The sequence below is a fragment of the Myotis daubentonii genome, chromosome 2, assembly GCF_963259705.1.
Source record: "Myotis daubentonii chromosome 2, mMyoDau2.1, whole genome shotgun sequence".
In the NCBI taxonomy this organism is placed as follows: domain Eukaryota; kingdom Metazoa; phylum Chordata; class Mammalia; order Chiroptera; family Vespertilionidae; genus Myotis; species Myotis daubentonii.
Window position 1 is genome coordinate 30701899 of NC_081841.1, and position 18553 is coordinate 30720451.

The 18553-nt window shown below is 39.2% G+C and overlaps 1 protein-coding gene across 14 annotated transcripts in view; it reads left to right on the forward strand.

Annotated features, from left to right (window-relative positions):
• Positions 1–18553, forward strand: part of PLEKHA5 (pleckstrin homology domain containing A5) — a 220327-nt gene that overhangs the window by 150676 nt on the left and 51098 nt on the right. For 8 of the 14 annotated variants that reach the window (XM_059682325.1, XM_059682324.1, XM_059682314.1 and 5 more), the window contains 4 exons: positions 752–1216; positions 6107–6572; positions 9986–10069; positions 13585–13638. In XM_059682325.1, the coding sequence (XP_059538308.1) occupies positions 752–1216; positions 6107–6572; positions 9986–10069; positions 13585–13638 (1069 nt within the window). Of the gene's footprint in view, positions 1–751; positions 1217–6106; positions 6573–9985; positions 10070–12640; positions 12761–13584; positions 13639–18553 lie in introns of all 14 variants that reach the window. The other 6 variants (XM_059682315.1, XM_059682318.1, XM_059682321.1 and 3 more) reach the window with 2 other exon arrangements.

Below are 18553 nucleotides of genomic sequence, written 5' to 3' on the forward strand. Positions count from 1 at the left end.
CTTATAGTTAAACCTTGATTGTTGTAGCTAATCCCAGGGAGGGTTTGACCTCCAGGCCAAGTGGCTATGAGAATCAGCTGTGTCAGCAGTGAGAGAACTTCTGTCCTCTAGGGAGGTGCTAATCTAGCCTTTGCCTGAGGCTATCCGGCAAATGCCTCTGTGCAGGGCTTGGGCAGGGCGGGTCGCACAGGATCAACAGGATGGGCTGGAGAGAGCAGTTATGGCGGCTCTCAGTCCTGTCCCCAGGGGCTCTGCCTCTCTGAGTCCCAGCACCCACTGCAAAGCTCGGAGAGAAAGCTGCACTCGCTCTGACCGAAGCCAGACAGTCCCACTTCTCCCGTTTGAGTCTGGGTCCCTAAAGACTCGCCTGTATCTGGAGCTCAGAGTCTGCGACTCCCTCCCGATTGAAAACGCCAACCATGCCCTCCGCCGCCAGCCCGCTCCGCGCACTCCGCACCTCAGAATTTGACTTCAGCACTGCGCCTCCTCTGAGTGTCCGTATGCGGTTCTCTTTCCTCCTAGTTGTAGGACTTCCACTCAGCCAGCGTTCCTGCGGTTCTGGGTGATGTCCCTTCCGTCTTTTAGTTTTACTTTTGAAGTAGTTGTTCAAAGCAGCAAACTCTGGCGTTAACCTATGCCGCCATCTTGGTTCTCCCTCTGGTTTTTTTTTTTTAAGTAAAAGGTAATTTTACATCTTTACTAATGTCCATTGTTTCATCTGACTCACTATGATTTTCTTCTCTGATTTCAGAGTGGACAAGATCACATCTGAAAACGCACCAGTGAAAGAAATCAATAACTTTCCCAATCATCGAGTGCTGATTAAACCAGAGGTCCAGAATAACCAGAAAAACAAGGAAATCAGCAAAAGTGAAGAAAAAAAGGCATTAGAAGCTGAAAAATATGGATTTCAGAAGGATGGTCAAGATAGACCTTTAACAAAAATTAATAGTGTCAAGTTGAATTCTCTGCCATCTGAATATGATGGGTCAACAGGCCCCGCTCAGACCGGACACTACAGGCCAGTCAATGTGAATAGTTCAGAGAACAAAACAGTCAATGTTAGCCTGGCGGATCTCAGAGGGGGCAGTCACCCAAACGCAGGGCCCTTCCACCCAGAGGCTGACCGCGTCATACAGAGAACCAACTCAATGCAGCAGTTGGAGCAGTGGATTAAAATCCAGAAGGGGAGGGGTCAGGAAGAAGAAGCCAGGGGGTGAGTGTCTGTCATGTTGTTACATGTTATGAGCCTACGTTTCTTTCATGCTGTGTTGGGGGAGATTGGCTTCTGAGATGCCAGTTAAAGGTATTACTTTACATTGTGATTTAGATATTATAGTTTTGTTACTATATCTTTTTTATAGAATCAAATGTGTGTGTGTTTTTTTCTCTGTCTCCTATTGTTGTCACCCAACTTTACTAATAATGACAAGGACTTCTTCTCCTGTGGTGCAGCACAGGTTGTGGGTAGAGATCATGTTTGTTTGGGATAAGAATGAGAGTAAGACCTATCCCTCCCTCTCCCCCTCTCCCCCTCTCCCCCTACCTCCCTCCTCTGTCTTCCATTGGTAACTTGTGCAGAGATCTCCTGTGGCGAGTAACGGAAGTAAAGGCTTATGCTCTCTAGTTCTCCATCTCCTTCCCTGACTTGCTTAACTCGTAATACACGTGACTAAGTAATATATTTATTCATATAAGCATGTATCATTCATGTACACACGTGTTCTTTCATATATTTATTATTAGGTACTATGTGCTAATCATGAGGCCAGAAAATAAAACAGTGAAAAGGTGCAGTCCAGATTTCTCCCAGAGGATCTTATCTAGAAGGAGAGAAAGTTAAATAAACAAGTGCAGTATCTAGTGACAAATACAATGGAGGAAGAACAGGATGCTATAAGGACATGTTTCAGGGACTGCCAACACAGTCCAGGGGTTCACACAAAAACTTTCTGGAGGAACAGGATACAGTCGACCTGTAAAGATATGCTCATGTTGGTTTAGATAGGCAGAAATACAGATTAGACAGAGAGCAGGAAAAGGAATCCAAAGACATCCAGTGTAGCTTAGGTACAACTGCTACAATGCTGGATGAGAAACAAGGCTGGAGAGATAAGCAGGAATATATGTATTCAGATTTGTGTTCCAGAAAGATCATTCTGGCTACAGAATCTGGAGAATAAATTGGAGGAAGTTCAAAAGCTATTGGAATAACTGAAATAGGAGGGGGGCAGGGGATGTGATGTGTTCAAGATACATTTGACTTGTCTAGTTGAGTGCTCGAATGTGCTTGATTGCAAACTGGTCTCACTCAAATCTGGTTTGAGTGATTGAGCCAAATCAAGAAAGACGCCCTGCTCTGGGGGCCTGGTCATCAAAGTTGTCTGGTGCCTTTTACTGCGCAGAAAAGATTTGGGAAGAGAGGAGGTAATGAATGATTGCGCAGGTTAAATTAAGGGGTAGAGGGGAAGGAGTAGGGGACTGTCTGCAAAGGAGACAAAAATGAAGGCCAGAGGAAATGGAGGAAACGCAGGTACCTACGGGATGAGAAAAAGTGTTCTGTCGTTCGTTGGGAATTTAATGATGCAAAATTTAAAAAGTACTCTAATGTACTGGCATATGCACATAAAAATTAACTTCAGCCCTGACCGGTTTGGCTCAGTGGATAGAGCGTCAGCCTGCAGACTGAGGGGTCCCGGGTTCAGTTCTGGTCAAGGGCATGTACCTTGGTTGCGGGCATATCCCCAGTAGGGGGTGTGCAGGAGGCAGCTGATCGATGTTTCTAACTCTCTATCCCTCTCCCTTCCTCGCTGTAAAAAATCAATAAAATATATTTTTTAAAAAAAATTAACTTCAGAGTTACTGTAACTCTTACCTCTCAGTAGTAGAAAACATTAATGTGTTTGATTAAAGGAAGATTAACTTATTTTAATAGTGGAACCCCTAAGGTATAGGAAGGTGCATCCAGTTTGCTCGGTTGTCATGACTGACATCCGCAGTTATCGGCTGAAGTCTGTCTTCCGCTCAGCAACACAGCTCAAAAGCCTGGGTGCACGTGGCTCCACCTTTTGTTAGCTCCACCAAGGTGCAAAAACTCTCTCCAGTGATGTGTGGTTCACACCCATATTCTTCCTCCCCACCGTCCGTGCTCCCTTCTCTAACTTTCCCAAGGGAGAACTGTCAGAAATATTTGCTATTTCCCAAAAGTAAAATTTGATTAGACCGAAGAGGAGCCAGAGGTTGTTCTGGGAAGAAAAGAAAGAAAGAATGTTTGGAAATACTTATTAAGGTAGTAATCATTTTCAGGAAACAACAATAAAAATGCCAGCCAAAAGATTTGCCGAATGTGCACCCAGCCAGTCAAATCTCACTTCTTTGTGGAATCATTTTCAAGTAAAATCATACTTTCTTTTTTTTTTTTTTTTTTAATATATATTTTATTGATTTTTTTACAGAGGGGAAGGGAGAGGGATAGTTAGAAGCATCGATGAGAGAGAAACATCGATCAGCTGCCTCCTGCACTCTCCCTACTGGGGATGTGCCCGCAACCAGGGTACATGCCCTTGACCGGAATCGAACCTGGGACCCTTCAGTCCGCAGGCTGACGCTCTAGCCACTGAGCCAAACTGGTTAGGGCAAATCATACTTTCTTACTGTTGAAAGTTAAAAGGGTTCAACAGCTATCTGGGAGTTAGTTTTAAAATGGGTGAGCATGACGATTAGGTCTCAAGCACTTTTAGGTCCCTTGATGGGTATAATTAACATCCATAAAAACTTTTAGTGACCCGCGCCCCCCCCACCAGACAGCTTCTGAAGGCTGCTGGCCCGAGGTTATTTTGAGCTAAGGTTTCTCTGCCTTGCTCTTCCAGCTTTGGCTTCACTGGCTAGTATCCAGTATGGACCATTGCGATATATCATCTCCATTATTATATAAACCTCATACTGGGGAAAAAAATAGTTGTGATGTCTTATAATGAAATAATTTAATTTTTACTGGTGGAAAGATGCCTAATGGCAGTTCATGGTAATCATTTATTTTGTAAAACTTTAAGAAAGGCTTGCTTTTATTGTTCAAGTGCTGGTAGCAAGAAAACAGGTTTACTATGTCGTCAAAGAGTAGATCCCTGCATCTGTGAACAGAGCCTTCAACTTTCTTTGTGAGTGGGGGGCACTGCTCAGACGCACAGGGCCTTAAGCCATTGTTCTGCTTGGCGGAATCCCAGGGCCTGGGTTTTCACGGTGCTTGACAGGCGCTGCTGGTGAATGGAGCACTAAACCTGACGAAGGAGCCTCCAGGGTTCCTTTTTTAAGCTTTCACTTAAAAGTAAATCACATTTTTCCTTAATTTGAATTTCTTTGGGGAAGACCACAGAAGGAACCTGTAGTTTTTGAAAAAACAGTTATCAAAATGCTGGACAGGATACGGGATGAAAATAAACTTACTTCATCAATAACCTAGTTTTTTAAAACTCCCCCAAAGTGGTCCCAAAGACGGCAGAGGGGGCTTTTAAACTTTGTGGTCATTAATTAGGCAAGCTGAGTAGGAAAACAGCCTGTGCTCGTGGTCATATGATGGGCTTGCAGTTCAAGTTCAGTACACATTGCTACAACAGGGCACAGCTCACAGGTTAGGAGCACTTCAGAGCACTGACCAGGTGTCTGGTGTGATTATATTTTCTGAACTGGAATCTACACATTAGTGTATAGGCAGTTTTTAGTGCGTTTTAATGGACAGTGTACGCCCCTTCCTTATATAATGGTAAACGATCTTTTCACATATTTCCAAACTTGATATAAAGTTAATAACATCTATATTTTCAGTGTATGCTTCTGTGATGTAGTTTAGTGCCCAATCCAGAGCCTTTTGCATGTCAAGGCCACTCTAGTATTTCTTGAGTTTATGAAGGAGCAGGTAAATGAAGGTAAATTACCTTCATGCTAGAGCAGAATTCCTTGAATGGCCTCAAATTCCCCTGACTGGCAAGCTTCCTAAGCAGATAGCCATGGGTTGCCAACTCTGGCCTTTTTTTCAAGGGGGAACAGGGAGGGAGACCAAACGGGAAATGGGAACCTATGGAAGGGAAGCAGCAAAGAATGGAGCTTTTTATACTGGTCATATCAGAGCAGTGGTGCTTCAGCCCCAGCGTCACCAGATGGTCGGCCTCGCTGCAGTGTTTCTCATCTAGGAGGTTGTGTTCCATTTTGAGCAAGCCCGTTATGAGTGGAGACATTGAAAAGCTAAGGAACAATTAGCATGATGAAGGAAATTTAGTTTAGGGAAAAGGTTGGGAAAATTGGACATATTTTGAATACAGAATAACATGTGGGGTTTTCACGCTGTAATATAACTTGGTGATAAAATCATCTTCTAGATAAGAAAACCAAATCCCCCAAATTTTCAGTTGGCCAGATTTTGTTCGCATTTTTACATCTGAAATGTTGTGTTTTAAGTATTTTGCCTTTAAATGTTTAGCTTTAGCTTTAAGTGACTTTTATTTTTCAAGTTAAGAAAAGTAATCAAGGGAAATTATTTCTTTAAAACACAAATGTACTGATGTGCCTTTTCCATGATCATGCTTTCTGAAGGAAAGGGTACAGTAGAATAGCCACATAGACCTGCAATTAATTGTTCATTTCCTGTCTTCATGTTCTTTGGGCACAACTCAAAGACTTCGGTCTTCCATTCCATATCCAGAAATCCTATTTAACTGCCTGGAGATGTGTCTGAGAATGACATTCTAGGATTTTGTTTTTTATACAAAAACAAATAAGATGTGAAACAAATATGGGATTAGATATTGAATATTGAATATTAGTTATAAAAGAAGTATAAATATTCTTCTTTAAACCAAACTGTACATTGTGCAGGACTAATGGTCTTTTATGTAAGTGACATAGATGCTGTTTACATAATGTCCTAAATCCATCAAATTAAATTTCATGAAAAGATTAAAATGTGTTCATTATAACGTAGGCCTTGTATAATATTCAATGTTTTAATCTTTCAAAAAAAAATATAGTCCTCAGATATGCCAGAAGAAAAAAAGTACAGACTCTGGAAAGCAACTCTCCCCTTCATTTTTACATTTCAATTCTTTTATTTTAGAGTAATTTCTTACCAAACATTACCAAGAAATATGCCAAGCCACCGAGCCCAGGTCGTGGCCCGATACCCTGAAGGTTACAGAACACTCCCGCGAAACAGCAAGACCAGGCCTGAGAGCCTCTGCAGTGTAACCCCGTCCCCTCACGACAAAACAGTGGGGCCTGGAGCAGAGGAGAAGCGAAGGTCAATGAGAGACGACACGATGTGGCAGCTGTACGAGTGGCAGCAGCGCCAGTTCTATAATAAGCAGAGCACCCTCCCTCGGCACGGGACTCTGACCAGTCCTAAGACCATGGTTAATATCTCGGACCAGACGATGCACTCGATCCCCACGTCACCTTCCCATGGGTCAATAGCTGCGTATCAGGGATACTCCCCTCAGCGGACCTACAGATCGGAGGTGACCTCGCCAATTCAGAGAGGAGATGTGACCATAGACCGCAGGCACAGGGCCCATCACCCTAAGGTAAATGTCTGCTGATCTCGTGTCAGCTGCTGCTTTATGCATGCCGTGGTGTGTGGGTTTTTCTAGTACACTAGTCTTTTATTTATTCATTCACTTATTTTTATGTATTTTTGTTGGGTGTTTATTTTTGAAGTAATTTTAAACTCACAGAACAGCTGCAATGAATGTGAGGCAAGAAAATAGGGAGGAACAGGCAAGGTAGCTCCTTTTTTTGTTTTAAAAATGAAGGAAGAATGTTCTGCAGTGTCAAAATCTCATGCATCAAACCTCTCAGGAGCACAGGGACAGTTCTTGAGCGGATGCATTATGCATTCTCCTGCTCGGTAGCGTATCCCATCAGCTTTCCATGTAGGTTAGTACCACGTGCATTTCTATTGGCTCTTCACTCGCAGATTCTACACCTGCCAACCTCATCTCCTAACCACCAGCTGAGTATATGGCATACTGACATGTCTCCTTACATACTAATTTAATACTGGAATAACAATGCTTACTGGTATGTACTTCTAAAAAATTGAGTTTAAGAGATCATGTTTTAATTTATATCTTAAGTTAGTTAAAGCATTGCTTAGGAGATTATTAGAAGTGACTTCAGAGAGCTTTTATCGATCAGCTTCTCTTAATGCTAAAGAGTTGTTTCGATCAGACAGCCTGTTCTCCGATGTCTGTCCTGTCATTTTCTTTTTAATTATAAAGCATTTCTTGCTTTATGCCGTTTTAAGATACACTTCTTCTTATCCTTGTGATAGGCTGAATCTTTCCGTCACATCATTGTCTAACGCCTTTACTTGCTTTTCCTGTAAATAAGAGTTCACCAGAAATTGACAGGTCAGTCAGGAAGTTTCTGATGGGAGGAAGTGAGCTTCTCTTTGAACTTCATTGACACAAAGTTTAGTGTTTGTCACTTTGTACATCCAAAGGCAAATCATATGTGATAAAGATAACTAACAATATTCAAGAAAAATCTGATCAAATACAACTTATTAATGTGTGGTTGAGAGTGTTCTCACTTATTAGTATTTTTTGTATTCTTGGCCAAAATTTATCATCTGTTTTTTGTTTGTTTTTTAATTTGATTGATTTTTAGAGAGAGGGGAAGACAGAGAGAGACATCGATTGGTTGCCTCCTGCACTCAGAAGGCGCCTACAACTGAGGTACGTGCCCTTGACCGGAATTGAACCAGGAACCCTTTGGCCCACAGGCTGACGCTCTATCCACTGAACCAAACCGGCCAGGCCTATCATCTGTTTTAACAATAAATATTAAATGAATATGTGCTCTTTATTCAGTTCCCTGTTAACTCCTCCTCCCAAATAAACTTCTCCAACATTGCCAATCCCCCCCACCCCCTCGGCACAGGACTCTGACCAGTCCTAAGACCATGGTTAATATCTCTTTGATCTTATCTTTGATGTGATCAATGGTTCTCAAAGTATGGCCCATAGACCCCTAGGAGGTGGGGCTTCCCTGGGGTCCCCTTGGTTCTTTCAGGCAACCTGTAAGTAAGTTCAAAACTATTTTTATAATAATGATAAGGCATTTTTCATTGTGTTACCATTTTCAAAGAGTGCAAAAGCAATGGTGGGTAGAAGAACTGGTACCTTAGCCTAAATCGAGGGAAGGGCTCCAAACCATGCTAGAGGTCATTGTATGCTTCACGGCTATATACTTGCAGTAAAAATAAATAAAGGAGCAGTTTCACTTAAGAATCCCTTTGAGCCCTGGCCGATGTGGCCCAGTTGGTTGAGTGTTGGTTCCATGTTCCAAAAGGTTGTAGGTTAGATTCCCGATCAGGGCACATGCCCAGGTTTTGGGCTTGATCCCCAGTAGGGGGCGTGCAGGAGGCATCTGATTGATGTTTTTCTCTGTCTCACTACCTCTCCCTTTCTCTCTCTCTAAAATAAATAAAAACATTTCAAAAAAAGAATCCTTTTGATAAAACAGTAAAGGATAATTTTATCATTTTAATATTCTGTGTGATGAAATGGGAAATATACTTCAAGCATTTCTATTGCATACCAGAGGACTAATGGTTGTCTCCCAGAAAAACACTTGCATGATTATTTGAGTTGCAAGTTGAACTAGCTGCTTTTTTTTTTTTTATGAAACACCATTTTTACTTGAAAGAATGAATGACAGACAAAGTATAGTGTTAGTATTTGAACGAATGACAGACTTAGTATTTGACAGACACTTCTCAAAGTGAAATGTTAGCCTGTCACTTCATGGAAAGCACCTGACAGGATCTGTCACTGATGGCAACGTTCGAGCTTGCAAGCAAAAATTAGAATTTTGGAAATCTCATATCTGCCGCTGTGAGCTTGCTAGCTTTCCAGTGCTTCAAGATCAGTGGTGGTACTAACAAATATGCATTACTAGTGCTGTATGCTGAGATGTGTCAACTTGGGAACATCTGCATAACTCACTAAACCAGTATTTTCCACATGACCAATGTTTGATACCATAAATTCATGAATGGCTAAGAGAGTCATTTAAACTGCAAATAGACTAATAGATGTTACTGTAACAGGGTACAAAAAGTTGATTGATATAGTTTCAGATACCACTTTACAACTAACCTTTAAGAAAATAGCACTTTTCAAGATTTAGTGTAATTTCAAAGATACTTACAGTTATCCAAAAAGCTATTAAAGCTCTCTTTCCTTTTCAATATATATGTATAAATTGTAGGTGGGGCTTTCTTTGTGTACTTCCACTAAAAAAGATTATCACAGTAGATTGAATACAGCAGCAAATATGAAAATATAGCCAGACATTAAAGAGATCTTAAAAAAACTGTACAACAGGCCCTAACTGGTTTGGCTCAGTGGATAGAGCGTCGGCCTGCAGACTGAAAGGTCCCAGGTTCGAATCCGGTCAAGGGCATGTACCTTGGTTGCAGCATATCCCCAGTAGGGGGTGTGCAGGAGGCAGCTGATCAATATTTCTTTCTCATTGATGTTTCTAACTCTCTATCCCTCTCCCTTCCTCTCTGTAAAAAATCAATAAAATATATTTTAACAAAAAAAAAAACCTGTAAAATAAGTATCCCTCTTGTCACTAAATTTTCTTTTTAAGGATATAAAGGGCTCCTGAGATCAATAAGTTTGAGAACCACTGAGCCAGACGATAGAGAATTACTCTGTCGGCATCCATATTTTGTCAAGAAATTTTAGTATCTGTCTTTTGGGTGGTGGTTTGTTTGTTTTTTAGGAAAATGATTTTATTTATTTACTTTGTTTTTCTATCACCATTTCTTCCCCCACCCCATATCCTTTTCCACCTCCACCAGTATCTATCTTCTATCATAAGCACTACAGCAATTTGTAAGTGGTATTCTACAATATAAATTTAAGATTTCTCATCGCTGACATTGACCACAGAAATGTATATTGTGCCTTTATTTTCCTAGCATGTCTATGTGCCTGACAGGAGGTCAATGCCCGCTGGCCTAACTTTACAGTCTGTCAGTCCCCAGAGCCTCCAAGGCAAAACAGTGAGTATGATATCTCTGTTTACCATATCATGTTTTATGCATGTGCTAACGTGATGGCACATGTCTGACATAGCTTGTAAGTTTGAATTTTCAGACCAGTGCCTCGCAAAGAAAAGCCATGAATATTTTTGTGGAAGAGAGTGCTCATTAGAAGAACGTGGAATCATGTAGCCATTTCAGAGTCCGGCTGGTTAGCTCGCCCTCAAATGTCTGACTGCCTCCGTAAAAGATTATATTTTCAAGTTTTATTGTAGAACCTGAGTGGGTTTCTCTACGGCGTTGGGTGTCGATCCCCTCACCCTTAAAACAGAAGTTGGAATAGGTCATTAGTGGAGCCAGTTCAGCAAGCAACCATGTGTAGTCAAACTAGAAGCCTAAGAAGAAGTTTCTCCTGTGGGTTTTTAGATAGATTAACTGCTCTAGAGCAGAATAAGAACTAATTTGCATATGTATGAAGAGAAAGAGAGACTATAAAAATACTTAACCATTATCATTTTATTGTCAGTGTTATGTTCAAGTTGAGAAGAAGCTGTATTATCAGGACATTGTTATTCAAGTTAAAGAGAAAAGATGATTTTTCATCATTTTATTTTAATGGCGTTCTTTTATCAGGAGAACTATGCTTTGGTATCAGTAGGTAGTTTCACTTTCTGTGGAGATGGTGATTTGAAGACCTATATACACTGTAGCTGTTCCTTATTTAAAAGTCTCTTCCTGCAGTAAGCAGAACAAATTTATCTGACATGTATTTTTCAAACATTCTTTTATCTTTTACACACTTAGGTATAAGGATGATTCCCTGGTTTTAAATTACTTGCTGTTTGTTCAATCAAGGTTAAAATATTGCTTGACTAAAATTAAAAACTTTTAGATGTTGCAATTTTAAAGTATTAAATTATAAATCTAACAAACAGACATTAGACATAAGATAATGCTAAATATCATACTATAAAATTTTCTCTTCTGCCTTGCTCCCTCTAGTGGGCATTTAGGATAAAAATTATTTAGCATCTACTTTTGAGGGAGTCAGATGTGCCCTCTTTTTATTTTGATTCAAAATTCAAATATCTTGTAAACTCATTGGAATATTTCATCCTTTTGTGAAAATATCTCTTAATCTCTTTAACTCCATAAACAACAAACCAGAGTTTCAAAATTTCTTCCTTTGGTATGTCTGTCAAATAGCAGTAATTCCCTTACTCCACCCTACCCTCTCCCTGGTCAGACCTCAAGGGCTTGGTCATAAGACATGGACTACCCACAGTCATGAGGTCACAAGCTGTGGTTGGCATCAGTTTAAAAGCAACCATTCTTTTTGTTATGATATTTCTTTTTCAAGTCATACACACATTCTTAGACTATTGACTATAAAAGACTTCTGTCTCATCTTTATACGTAATGTTATCTAGAGAAACCAGTAGTAACTGGATTATTTACTTCTGACACTTTTCTCACCTGAAGGCCCAAGTTTTTAATGTCATTTTTAAATAATAGTTTAAAATTATTTCTGTCCCTAAAAAAAAAAAAAAAAAAAAAAATTGTATGGGGGGTGGGAAGCAACAGCAAATGAACAACAGAAGAAAGCTGGTATAAAGCTGTGCTGTAGGCAAAACAGATCGATCTCAGGAATGCTTTTTGGCCTGGAAGTTTGAAAGCACACTGTAGCCCTTAAGTGAGGAGAGCCTCCCTCTGGCCCCGCTGCAGTTTTTAATCATAACAAGGCTCAGAGAAACACTCACCACTGTTTTATGGCTTATAGCACTGCCAACGTTCCTACTTTACTGTATTTCTCACAAAGGAAAACGTATCAGATTGGCCTGGTGGGGAATTGTATCTACCTTTGAAATTTTCTCCCACTTAGGGATGATAGGAACCAATCGGAAACCGGAATGGTTCTCTGCTTTCCCCAGAAGGTAGAAGGAGGTTGCGGTACCGATGAAAACTTTCTATGTGTATTAATTTTTTTTTTCTTCTTAAAAAGTCAAAACTGATTTTTTGGGTCACATAAAATATCCTATGAAAGTACTAACAGTGGCATTTAAAAATATAACTGGAAAGCAATGAACAGATCCCAGGTACTAAGTGTAATGATGGAAAGGTATCATCCAAGTTTTATGTGAATTTTAATTCTTTTTATTTACCTTCTGTTTTGTAAAATAGAGAGTTGGACTTGCCAGTATTATTCTGTTGGTGTAAAAGTCTTCGGTGTCATTTTTAAACATCTTATTAAAATAGTTTTAATAATCTTTTAATACCTCTAATATACAAATCTTTGTAATGTTTTTTGGCATTATGCTTTTTGATGCTTAACATTTAAATTTCGCACGTGAGTTCTGAGAAAATTGCCTTAATATACTGTCTTTTTGCTGTTCTTTTAAAGTAACACTGTTCCTTCTATTTCTCTAGATATCTATGCATTTATGTAGGACCTATCATCATAGTGCCTAGGCACTATGTTTGGTGTCAGCCGTAAGAGGAAACTTGCCAAGAAATCTTGGTTTAATGTCTGTCACTTAAGACAACAATTAATCTGTTTTCCACTGTTTGGATTCTTAAATTGTACTCCTTCAGCCAGAGGAGCTTACGCTGCTGCTAATAAAGCTGAGACGGCAGCAAGCGGAACTGAGTAGTGTCCGGGAGCATACGTTAGCACAGCTCATGCAGCTAAAGCTTGAGGCCCACAGCCCGAAGGTCAGCTATGAACAGCGTTGTCTGTGTCGTCTGCCATTGTCACCTATTTGGAGCCACTCATTAATCAGTTTGATCGGTGTCATTAGTGGTGAGCATGAGCCCATACCATCATTGCAAGGGCAGCATTAGGCTCTCCTATTGACCCTTTGAGAACGCACTTGTTTGTACATCCTGCTAACATACCAGGAGGATGCATTGCTTCTTAGCCCTCCGTCCACCCCCGTACCTGCCAACTTTGGGTTGTGAGCAGTGAAATTCATACGGACTTCAAAATAGTGTTGTCACTTAACCAAATACTGTAACTTCCGCCTCTGGTAAGGCAGATATTGAAAAGTCCTGTAATTTCCCATAAAGTGATAAGCTGAAAATTGATTATAGTTCTAATCAATTTATTAAGTATCAAAGATTAATTTTAAGATATTTATTTCGTTCTTGATTTAAAAAATGAACACATTTCTCAAAGGGTTTAATAGCCTCTAATTATATGAGAAACATCCAAAGAAGCAGTACTATGTTGCAGAAAAGAATTAACCTGGGAAGCTTCTACCATTGCGTCTGCTAAAGCCATGTGAAGGATTTTTCTGCTTAATATTTCAGCTTGTATGCATGTCTACTTAATTTCTTACAAAACTAAGTATAATTTTATAATAATTTCATTTGTCATCTGTACTGTTTACAGGGGAGCATGTGTATCAAAGTTATTGTGTATTGTGATATTATAGGTTGTGGTAAACTACCTGCTTTTTCTTATTTCAAAATTGACCTTTTCATGAATTCTGCACCTTCTTTCTCTATTCCTTTGTTTCTTGATTGATGCCTACTAGAATGAAATTCTTTCGCATCATCTTCAAAGGAACACCATATATTTGGACCATCAGGTGGGATTTGTAGAATTTTCTTACATATAATACCTAAGAGAACTCTAAATGTAGTGCGATTTTTCAGGCTAATTAGATATTTCTGTCATTTTGAGTTAATAGCATGACTTTACGAGTGACGGGAGGAGAAATCCATAACTGGGTAAATTCAGGAATACCATAAAGACAGGTAGGAAGGCAGTTGTAGAGATAAGGAGTGGGGAAACAAATGCTGGGTCACCTGACATTGAGAGCCTGAATTCTCTAGACTTCTTTATCGTCCCAAGAAAACTCCTCCTCGTGAGGCTTACCTCAGCGTGGCCTCGACCTTCGTAAAGGGAGGGCCACCCAGCTGGGACTGCTTTGGTGGAAGGCGAGGGGGGCAGGTGCAGTGCGCGCTGTTTCCCGAAGGGGAGTTTAAGGACAGGTGAAATGGGTCGTGAAGATAATTTTTAAATGTGCGTCCTTCTCCCTTATTTGTCATCTCCTCCGAGTGTTTGGTCTTTGCTAAGCCTCAGAGTCCGTTTTACTCAGTGGTGGCAACGAGTGTGACTGGTTAAGGCGAAGATTCAAAAGTGAGAGTGGCAGTTCTTGAGCCAGGACTGACGCTTCCACATTTCAGTTTTTATGAAATTCTCTATTAATATTTGATTTTAATTTGATGAGAATTTTTGAAATGTTCTTAAACAGCATGTCTTCGGTAAATCCATTTTGAGCTTGTTTTAAAATATTCAAGCTTGAATATTTTATCATGAAAAAAGTTACTGTGGAAAATATGATGTTTATATTTGCCTGTTTGAAACAAGATAATGTAATGCTTTAAGTTACTTTTCTCATTTAAAGAGGGATTTTACATTAGGATAACCCTTTAAAAGGTGTTAAATCATTTTTCTTTTAATTTAAAAAAATGCATATATTGGTAAACGTGAAATTTATTTATTTATCCACAAAAATGTTTTCTTCATGATTTTGCCAGTTAGAATGCTTTAGAAATCAGCATTCCTGAGTCAAAATTCAGATCTTCCCTCAGGACTGGCGCTACTGAAATTTAACCAGTGTTTGTGGTACACTTTGAAAGCAGTCAAATAAAAAAAGTCTCCCCTCAAAATTTCACACTGCCAGAAAACTACTAAGATACATGGGAAATAATGGTCTTAACAGCTCCTTTGTCTAAAAAAGCTAGAGATAGTGCAGAAAAACAATGGAATGTCACAAAAATTAGGCTTAGAAAACAATGAGATAAATTTGAATTTGAAGTTATCTAGAATCCCTAGAAGTAAACCTAGTCATGCAAGGGTCCTCAAACTTTTTAAACAGGAGGCCAGTTCACTGTCCCTCAGACCGTTGGAGGGCCAGACTATAGTTTTAAAAAAAAAGCTATGAACAAATTCCTATGCACATTGCACATATCTTATTTTGAAGTAAAAAAACAAAACAGGGACAAATACAATATTTGTATTTGCATGTGGCCCACGGGCCGTAGTTTGAGGACCCCTGACCTATAGGTTTGATATAATTGATTATTCACCCCAATAATCAAAACTGGAATTGCAGAGGCATAGAACTCGAGAAAATCTTAGGAAAGGACAGGTAAATATATCGAAAATACCACAATTTGCTGAGCTGCTTCTCCTCCGCTCTCTTTCCCTAGTCAACCTCTGTCCCTTCCCTCTACCTAAGCAACCCAGACTCCACTGGAGGTTTATATTCCCATCGTTCCTCTCTAAGCATGCTCTGCTGAGCCTTCCTATTGCACCAGCTAGTGGTCCTATAGACGGCTTCCAAAAATCTCAACTTTTTATTGAGCCTCTCTAGTCTCTCATCATGTCAGCAGATCCAGTAATTCACCTTTTTCTTGTATTAGATCCTAAAATAAAGTTGTATTATTCCAACTTTTAAGTAATATGATAATGTAAAGCATTACAGAATTTGTCCTGGCCAGTGTGGCTCAGTTGGTTGAGCATCTCCCCATGCACCCAAAGGTCCCTGGTTCAATTCCCAGTCAGGGTACATACTTAGGTTTCAAGTTCAGTCCCTGGCCATGGTGTGTACAGGAGACAACTGATCGATGTTTATCTCTCTCTCTCCCTTCCAGTCTCTAAAATCAACAAAAACATATTAAAAATAACTACAGAATTTGACTGTGCTTGAATTGAGACTACTTCTGAAGGGAAAAAATAATTGGGCCAATTTTAGATAATTGGACAATTTATAAAAACATGGTGGGAGCTTTGCTCAGAAACTCAGATATTCCTAAATGTATATATCCTTAAGGTTTCCTAAAGAAAATCTCTCTTTAAATAAAACGAAATGTTTTATGGTTTCAAATAACTGCTGCTTTCACACTATCCTATTTTTTTTTATTATCCTATATTTCATATCAGTAGTAAGGTTACTAAGTTATATAAAAATAATTATTGATAATTTTGAAATTTAATAATAAATTTTTATTGAGCGCAAACATTTCCAGCTTTTAATCTTATTACTGCCAGTAACCTACTTTAGATTACCAGGTCTGTTGATTTTATAGGCATTATTAGTTGCCTGGGTTTATAAATTAAATCATCAGTTTTATATAAGTACAAATTGGAAAATAGACTTTAAAATCTTAAAGCGAAATGAAAAGGCTCTGGTCCCATTTTATGGTATTTATCATACCAAATGAACATGTACTTATTGATAACACATTTTCAACACTTGTTCTGTTTGCTCTAATAAATCATCAGAATAGCCTAAGGCCAACAAAATGCACCCTTCTCCTGCCCCTTGTCAGACTCCACCATCATCAAAAGAAGAATTTTAAATGATTTAAGTTCTTTTAATCCCTGTCACTGTTCATGAAAATAAAACCAAGGGGTCGTCTCTAAGTTGCTTCACAGGTAAATTCATTTCTTATATTTCTGGAATACTTAAAAATTGAAAATACCTTATTGAAATTATGAAGACTAACATATTACACAGTCAATCCAAAAATCTTAATTTCTGATATCTGTAACCTGAGCAATATAATTTGGTTTCTAATTATCATCATCATGAGGACAAGTTATGTAGAGAAGTGCTTTTAAAAATAACAAAAGCTTTGGTAGAATTTCTTCCTACATCTTTTTTTTTCATTTTGAAGTATATACTATTCTAGTTTGTTTATGTTTTTATAGCTTAGTAGGCTATTCAGAGTGTACATTTATTAAGACTAGTGTAGGTTTATTTGTTGTTTTTGTGAATTTTCAGAAAATATAGTTCCACAGTATTACCTGGGAATATACAATAATGCTAACTGTATACTTTATGTGACTCATCCAGGTTCTATTTCTTAAATGAATAAGTACATAATATATCAGTAACTTATTTTCTTCTCATTCAGCTTACTTATCACCGAATATGAGAGGAACTTTTGGTTATATTTTAAATGAAACTTGCAAGCTTTAGCCTAAAATATACCTATCAAATTGATTTAACATTTATTAGTTTTTCCTTGTTTATTTCTCTTTCTAGCAGAATACAGAAGGGGTGGCAGGAGCTATCAGTAAAATTTTGCAATGGGTCTGTACTTCCCAGGAAGTGGGAAATAAATTCAAGATTATCAGCCCTTATAATGGTATCGCCTCTGGAAAAGAATGTTGTAGTTCCTTGAAAGTGAGGGAAAAGAGAATATCATGATATACTTTCTTCTCAAAATAGGGCAGATTGAGCATGATTTTTGTGACTATATGGCCCTGCTGAACAAGAATTTGATGGTTAGGAGTTCCTAATGTTTCTGTGGAGTTAAACATAATTCATCTATAATAATAAAAGAGTATGCTAATATGCTAGTTAGACCGGACATCCTTCCAGGCGAAGCTGGGGCCGGAGGGAAGCCCGGGTCCTGGGTGCCTGGTGGCAGCCAGAGTAAGGAAGGCCTATTCTTGCACGAAGTTCGTGCATCAGGCCTCTAGTTTGTTTATAATTGAGGTTACAGTTCCCATTGCAGCTTATTGTAGTCAACCATCTGGAGTTCAGCTGTAAGATATAGGAAGGGCATACTGGTTATTTGGGTTCCTGTACCCTTACTTGTTATTAAATTGTTTTCTAATAGTAACCCTGTTGGTTAAATTCCCAGTCCAGGCCATAAAACGCTGTATTAGTATACCTAAAAACTGTACTTACTGTGTCATGTACACTAACTAGTGTCTAATTCTTGGCTCCTGTAGCCTGGACTGGGATTGGTTGGACTGAGCCAGGAAGTGAAGCTAGGGTATTAGAAACTAGACCAGGAGCTAAAGAGGAGCTAGTCAGGTATGCTTCAAATTGAAAAAAGAAAAAAAAAATGCAGAGCTTTTGTTATGTTTAAGAGCACTTCTGTACATAAGTTGTCCGGATAATTAGAAGCCAAGGCAGGATGAAAACGTGGAGCAAAGGCTGGAGCTTTCTGAGCAGTCACGAAGGGAGGATTCGTAGGAATGAGGAAATTAGAACAAGTCCCACCCCTTCATCAGTTTTCCTCCTATTTTAGCTCCTTCCCCCATTTGTATCTCTCTGTCACTTGCTTTCTCTTTCTGATTTCCCCCTATTAACGACTGAAGAGCAGTTATGGGGGATTTAGGTGATGTTCCCTTTTTCTTCTTCCTGAAGCCTTCCTGTCAGTTTCCGTGTTAGGCAGTGATGACGGAAAATGAGATGCTAAGAGATACACAGTTTGGGAGAGTCCGGATCCAGAAACTTGGAGCAGTGTTTCACAAGCCTTTTGTAAGCATGCTGCCCCCTTGTGGGTAAACTAAATACATTCCAACCCTCGCCTTTGCTATTACACCTCTTCAGTAGCCAGTCACTGCCTTTGAGAAGACCAGCTACAGTTAATTGAGTTTGACTTCTACAGTTTAACAAAGCTGAGCTTTACTTGCACTGGTCCTGCAGCCGGTGCTTTTTCATCTTTTAAATATAAAAGTGTAGTAACATTGAA